At 42.7% G+C, this 6,886-nt stretch overlaps 1 protein-coding gene across 3 annotated transcripts; it reads left to right on the forward strand.

Annotated features, from left to right (window-relative positions):
- Nucleotides 1-330: 330 nt before the first annotated feature.
- Nucleotides 331-5,998, forward strand: LOC105008515 (sialoadhesin). 3 transcript variants are annotated; one of them, XM_010867836.3, is made up of 9 exons: nt 331-646; nt 932-1,016; nt 2,133-2,504; nt 2,748-3,059; nt 3,284-3,547; nt 4,325-4,597; nt 4,793-4,892; nt 5,156-5,321; nt 5,470-5,998. In XM_010867836.3, exons 1-9 carry the CDS (start codon nt 611-613, stop codon nt 5,650-5,652), a joined length of 1,791 nt encoding a protein of 596 aa, XP_010866138.3. In that variant the 5' UTR covers nt 331-610; the 3' UTR covers nt 5,653-5,998. The 3 variants fall into 3 exon arrangements, with proteins under 3 accessions (XP_010866138.3, XP_010866140.2, XP_012986990.2); XM_013131536.3 differs by lacking the exon at nt 331-646 and having other exon boundaries at nt 693-1,016; XM_010867838.3 differs by lacking the exons at nt 331-646; nt 3,284-3,547 and having other exon boundaries at nt 690-1,016.
- The last annotated feature ends 888 nt before the right edge of the window (nt 5,999-6,886 follow it).

Consider the following 6,886-nt stretch of genomic DNA (forward strand, 5'->3'; position numbering starts at 1 on the left):
TTCATGGCTTCAGTAGTACTATGGTGAGGCAAAGGTTGAGGAAACATACATGTTTTTCACAGCAGTGAAATTAAAATAATTAAATGTAATATTGTTTTTGCTGGGTGTAAAGATATGCGTGTTAAGGCATATCAAGCCTTTCTAAAGTGAAAATTGCAAACCTAAGAAGATTTTAATACTGTAGTAAACTTTTAGTTGGCATTTTATGTTAGAAAATGTAAAGAAAATTCCATGCAGCAATAGTAAAAGCTCACATCATATGTACATCATATGTACCATTGTGGATTGGTATTTGTGAGTAAATCAATGAAACTAAATTTGTAATTTTGAAATCACCCTCTGATTTAAACCCACTTCAAAATTGATTGCATTGTGTTCAGTGTGATCCCGTATGATCCAGCCAGCGCAATAAAGATTAACAACTCAAATAGTGACATGAAGGACAGATTGGACAAATTATTTCAATTAGCTTCCTATTCTGTTTTACAATCAGTGTATGAATCTCAATCTCATTTATATCAATCTAAGATTGGTTTTCATGCATGAATACAGCATGAGCTGCATAAAGAAAATGTGCACAGCTAATATTGAAGGAAGTCAGTGAGAAGAAATGTTGTGGAGAGAGGAAACCGCATACGGCATGAGTGTGAGTCACTAAAATCCTTGTGCGCCTCCTCACAAACATTACTGCCACTTACTGTGTTTTCCTTTCAGTCTGTTAAATTCTACACACACAACGTATAAGCTAATTGCAAGTGGCGTGCCAGCCAAGGGCTGAACTATAGGTCAATGTACTACCAGGCAAATTCAGTAGACAGGTTTAGACAGGTGTTAGCTTAGCTTAACTGTATTGTGAACCTCTGAGGAAACCATGTGTGTTCTTGACATTATGAAATCAATCCAACTTCCTTCTTTACTCTTATTCCATCAGGTCATCCTTTCCTCTGCTCTGTCTACTGAGCTTCTATCCATGTGTCTGGGAAAAATGCTTCTGCTGCGGTGTACTGTGATATTTGGTGAGTTGGTTATGATTTTTTTTTAATTAATCACTAGAATAAAGGTTTAGTCAAGTTTTATTGTTAACCTGTGAAGTGCCCCATCAAAAGGCTTGGTATCATTTTATTCATCTTAATGCATCTCCTTAACAGGTAAACGTTCACCCTGCTTAAACTGGGTACTTTGAATCCTAAATTCTGATTGGCTGAAAGTCATGGTATATGTAAGAAATATAACACATGAAAGGATGTATTATGACAGTAAGGCAATCCCAAGATGTCTTATAGCTCGTATGAACCAGTTAGAGCAGTAAAAATATTGTGATGTCATTCTAGTGGTGTACGATCTTAATACCATGGCAGTCAGCAAATCAGCATTTAGGATTAAAATAAACGGCTTTATAGGAGACTACATACCCTGGTTCTGACATCACATAACTTTTACTATTCTAGTTGCCCTGGTAACTGGTTTATAGTGGAAATAAGGTATCTTTGGCATATGTGGTATATGGCGAATATATGACTGATAACTATCCATGCACTCCACCATGCATTGTTCATGGGATACCTTAGCCCTCGTGTCTTTTTCACCAAATATACAGTTGAGAATGGTGCATTGTACATGGGATACCTTAGCCCTTGTGTCTTTTTCACCAGATATACAGTTGAGTATGGTGCATTTTACAATGTTTGAGCTGAGCTGAAGAACATGATCTAATATGCATTGAGGCTCAGGCCTACTGTGACAATAACATTTGAGAAAATGTCTGTACTGTACTATTCATTCATTTATGCTAACCTACAATTGTGTATTCAATATTGTTAGTAGTGAAATAATAAGTCAATAAATTACAGAGACCATGTTAGTACATTAGTTGGACAATTCAAGCTGAGAAGTTGCATGTTTCTTCCCCTTTTCTAAATTTAACTGCATTGTGGAATGTTCCTACATGTGACATGGTGCCAGACTGCCCAGACTATCAACTGGATATACTTCTATTCTATCTTGTTCATTTCATGCAATGTAACTATACCTGTCGTTCCTCCATAGCAACACACTCAAATAGCAGACAGCAACATAGTTGCGTCATTGTGCTTCAGCTGTGTAGCTCATATCTCTCTAATAACCCTTCCCAGCATGCTTATGGAGAGACACCCACGCCACCTCTCCCATTCCCTCCATCCCAGTGGAGGATGTCCGTGCCCTGGCAGGCTTTTGTGCAGTCATACCCTGCTCCTTCACTCCCCCTAAGTCCACCTTTCCCAGGCATAGAGAGGTGGTGGACGTGAGGCTGCGCCACTGGACAAGGCATTTCTTCCCGCTGTGGACTACAGCTTTCAGCACACAGGACCGATCTGCGTCACCACTGGGGGACACCGCCAAGGGAGACTGTTCTGTGCTGATCAAGGAGGTCACCCTGGATGACTCCCGTGTCTATGATCTGTCCCTGAAGGGCCGTGAGGAGAAGGACTGGGGGAGGGGCAGGAGCGTCAACCTTATTGTGTCAAGTGAGAGAGATCTCCAATCAACTCATTTCACTGAGATTCTCGAACTGCATACATTTTATTTGAGTTCAGACATTGTGAATTGTGCAAGAGTGATTTTATGTAGCTCTAGTTAATTTAACACCTCTATACTTATTTTTTACACGTGAGTTGGATTATCTATACTGCTAACGGACCAACCATTTTTAAATGTATACTAAATCCAACCGCCCAGTTCTCCATTTCTTTTGTCCCCCTCCCTGACAGAATCCCCAGATCCCCCAGTTATCAGCAGTACGGGGCCGGTGACAGATGGACAGGTGGTGTCCCTAAACTGCAGCACCAGTTACTCCTGTCCCTCAAAAGCCCCCACCCTTCAGTGGCAGTGGGAGACAGGGACCCCAGTGAACCACAGCGAGTACAGGGAGGCACTGGCCCCGAAGCCCCATGACCAGAGTCTTAACGTATGGTCCTCTCTCACCTTCACCGCATCCCACCGAATCAAATCCAAAGTCAAATGTGAGGCAGTATATCCAGGAGACAAGAAATCGTTTGTGTTAATGGAGCTCCATGTGTCATGTAAGTACATTTCTGAAGTGTGCCGTGCTAATTCTACGATTTAGAAAACATATTTAAAATATCTTTGCATTACAGTGCTTACAGACAATCAATAATAACATTATTTACAGTATAAATAATAAATAAGTAACGGAAGATCGGCATGGGGAACTGATCCTATGTCAATACTAGTACTCTTGAGACATTTTATGATCAGGGGTCTTGCTACTGTCTCTTTCCTGCAGTTCCTCCAAAAGACGTCTTGGTCCACATCCATACCTTTACTGTCCAGGAGGGGGCAAACGCATTGCTGTCCTGTTCTTGTAAAGCAGACCCTCCCGTGTCACAGTATAAGTGGTCCTACACCCAACATGGGCTGACTGTTAACCTCCCCGAGCGCACGCACACGGTCCGAGTGTTCAACGTGACCCGTGATATGACGGTCCGCTGCACGGCACAGAACCTAATTGGACGGGCAGAGTCCAAACCTACATCCCTAAACATTAAATGTAAGCCTGTTATTCGATAGTTAAAGTTGCGTCCTATTCCGGCAAATGGATTTGAATGGCAGCTTTGTGTACAGATACCATGACAAGCAAATATATTGGGCCAGTTGCACCTCTCAGGATGAAACAAAACATCCTCTCTGTTCTTTGTACAACCCTGTTTTTCCCATAAAGTTTGGACGCTGCATAATAATCAAATAAAAACAAAATGCAATGATGTTCAAATCATTTATCCCCGTACTTAATTGTTAATAGTACAAAGACAACATATCAAATGTTGAAACTGATAATTTTTTGTTTTGTTTTTGGAAAAATACATTTTGAATTTGATGCCAGCAATCTATTTCAAAAACGTTGAGACAGGGCCATGTTTACTACTGTATTGTATACAGTGTACTCTGTAAACGTTTGGTAACTGAGGAGACCAATTGCTGTAGTTTTGAAAGTGACATGTTTTCCCATTCTTGCTTGATAAAGAATGCATCTTTATTTTATATTTGGATAAAATAATCACATTTTAAATAGGGAAACTAAAATATATAAAAAATAGTATCGCAAATACGATAAGCACAGATAAGAGCCTGGCTACTGTACGTCCGTCGCTCCTGCGTTCTTCATGTAGTCATTTTTCACAGTACTGTCTCCAAGTATTCCCCTCTCTATCCCTCTTTCAGCAAAATACCCACAGACGACTAATTTGAATGTAACAGAGGGTCAAACTCATAATTTGGGTTGGACCTTGGATTTAATGTGAATGTTTTGCCCCTCCCCTTCCCCCAGACAAGCCTGTTATCCTTCCGGTCTCCTCCTCCTGTGTCATTGAGGGCTTGGTGGTTCTGTGTCGCTGTTCTGTGGACTCCAACCCGCAGTCTGCGGTCACCTGGAGCGTCAACGAGAGTGTTCCACCATATGATTATAACACATCAGTGAGTTTGAAAAATGGCACCCTGACAGCCCAGCTAAGGGGGCACGTGCATGCCCCACTGAGGGTGGTCTGCTTTGCCATCAATGCGCTGGGCAACGACTCGCAAACACTGATTCACACAGAGGAGGGTAAGAACTGCCGTATTGTCTGTGAATATTGAAAAGAGTAAAATATACTGATGCTGACCTTGGTCCACTATGGTTACTAAGAATGACCTTGTTGTACTTGAAGTACACAAATACTTGAATGGTTAGCTAAAAAACTGATGCAGTCTGGAGGAGGGTGTTCGTTTCCTTATCTTTGTGGTTGTGGTTGACTGACAGGTTTCTTTCCCTGGAGAGTGATACGCGCAGTGGGCATCTCCCTGGTCGCCTTCCTCTTCTTACTAGTTCTCCTGTTCTGCTGTCGACGAAAGAGGGGAAAGTAAGAGACATCTCGTTCGTGAGAGTTACTTTACTCTGTCTTCCCTAACGCCTGCCACCAATCTAGCTTCACTTTCATCTGATGGCTTGCCAGAATAGGCGTGTCTTGTTTTACTTAACTTGGAATAGAAACATGAAAGAGGACCTATTTCTCAAAATTGTAAAGAATTCTAATGGTAGAAACATTTAACCTTACAAGGAAATGTTTTCCTGAGGAAGTCCTCTAAACCAAAGTCTTTGTTCTTCTTCTTTGGTCTATTAAAGACGTAGGCTGACCTGCAGACCTTCAGTACACCCCGAAGGCATGGGGATATACCAGGATCGGATGCCCCTTTACATCAACTGCACTGAGGTCACACATATCTACACCAATGGCAGCTACCAGCTGGTCTATCAGAACTGCACTCCTTGCTTCGTCAGGACCAAACAGGTAGAACCTCCTGTTCTGTAAAAAAAAAAAAAGTCCATATAACTTGTATATGGGAATGTTACAATCCAGTACATTAACGGTATTTGCCCATAGAAACAGACATTTCCCATTGAGTGATTCATTAAACCCCAGTCCTTTTGTGTCCCAGACTCGTCCAATAGGGAGGCGGGGAGGGGAAAGAAGAGGAGCAGAGAGGCGAGGTGAGAGAGGGGTGGAGAGAAGAGGAGGAGAGATTCCAGGGGGCATGGCGGACAGAGAACTGAGAGACAGACAGAGCCCTACGACCAGCGATACTAACACCGAAACAGCTATCTACCTGGAGATCCTCTGAGTTCATCTGTCAGGGATCCACATCATGAGTGTCTTTGGTCCAGATTGTTATTGCTTGGAAAACCGGTGCTTGCAGAGACCAAAGCTACATCATGGAGTGAAGACAGTGTCTGTGTTATCAGACAAAATGCAATGTGCACAACTGCTTGACTGATAACAATAAATACCTAATTATATCCTATCCATTTAATAATTTGAGTTAATACACTTATGAAGTTATGTTGTAGAATGATACCAAATGGGATAAGACACATGATTATTCATGACAAGATGATTACTGCATACACCGATCAGCCATAACATTATGACCACGGACAGGTGAAGTGAATAACACTGATAATCTCGTTATCATGGCACCTGTCAGTGGGTGGGATATATTAGGCAGCAAGTGAACATTCTGTCCTCAAAGTTGATATGTTAGAAGCAGGAAAAATGGGCAAGTGTAAGGATCTGAGCGACGTAAACAAGGGCCAAACAGGGATTGCTTGACAATTGGGTCATCTCCAAAACTGCAGCCCTTGTGGTGTGTCCCTGGTCTGCATTGGACAGTACATATCAAAAGTGGTCCAAGGAAGGAAAAACAGTGACTCGTGTGGTGGGATCCAACAGATGAGCTACTGTAGCTCAAATAGCTGAAAAGTTAATGCTGGTACTGATGCTGGTGTCAGAACACACAGTGCATCAAAGTTTGTTGTGTACGGGGCTGTGTAGCTGCAGACCAGTCAGGGTGCCCATGCTGACCCCTGTCCACTGTCAAAAGCGCCTACAATGGGCATGTGAGCATCAGAACTGGACCATGGAGCAATGGAAGAAGAGGCCCTGGTCTGAAGCACGTTTCCTTTTACATCAAAAAACATGTCGCTTACCTAGAGAACACATGGCACCACGTTGCACTACAGGACAGAGGCAAGCCAGCAGAGGCAGTGTGATGCTTTGGGCAATGTTCTGCTGGGAAACCTTGGGTCCTGCCATTCATGTGGATGTTACTTTGACACGTGCCACCTACCTAAGGATTGGCAACGGTATTGATGGCATTGGCCTTTACTATGCCTCCATATTCCCCAGATATCAATCCAATCAAGCATCTGTGAGATGTGCTGGACAAACAAGTCTGATCCATGAAGGCCCCACATCGCAACTTACAGGACTTAAAGGATCTGCTGCTAAAGTGTTGGTGCCAGATACCACAGCACACCTTCAGAGGTCTAGTGGAGTCCATGCCTCGACGGGTCAGG

This window comes from Esox lucius, chromosome 20 (genome assembly GCF_011004845.1).
Source record: "Esox lucius isolate fEsoLuc1 chromosome 20, fEsoLuc1.pri, whole genome shotgun sequence".
Lineage (NCBI taxonomy): Eukaryota > Metazoa > Chordata > Actinopteri > Esociformes > Esocidae > Esox > Esox lucius.

Excerpts from the sequence above, each read along its gene's own strand:
- LOC105008515 (XM_013131536.3), top strand. The coding sequence starts at position 872 with ATGTGTGTTCTTGACATTATGAAATCAATCCAACTTCCTTCTTTACTC. Across the intron at positions 2,505-2,747 it reads CGTCAACCTTATTGTGTCAA|AATCCCCAGATCCCCCAGTT; the intron begins GTGAGAGAGATC and ends CCTCCCTGACAG. Across the intron at positions 5,322-5,469 it reads GCTTCGTCAGGACCAAACAG|ACTCGTCCAATAGGGAGGCG; the intron begins GTAGAACCTCCT and ends TTTGTGTCCCAG.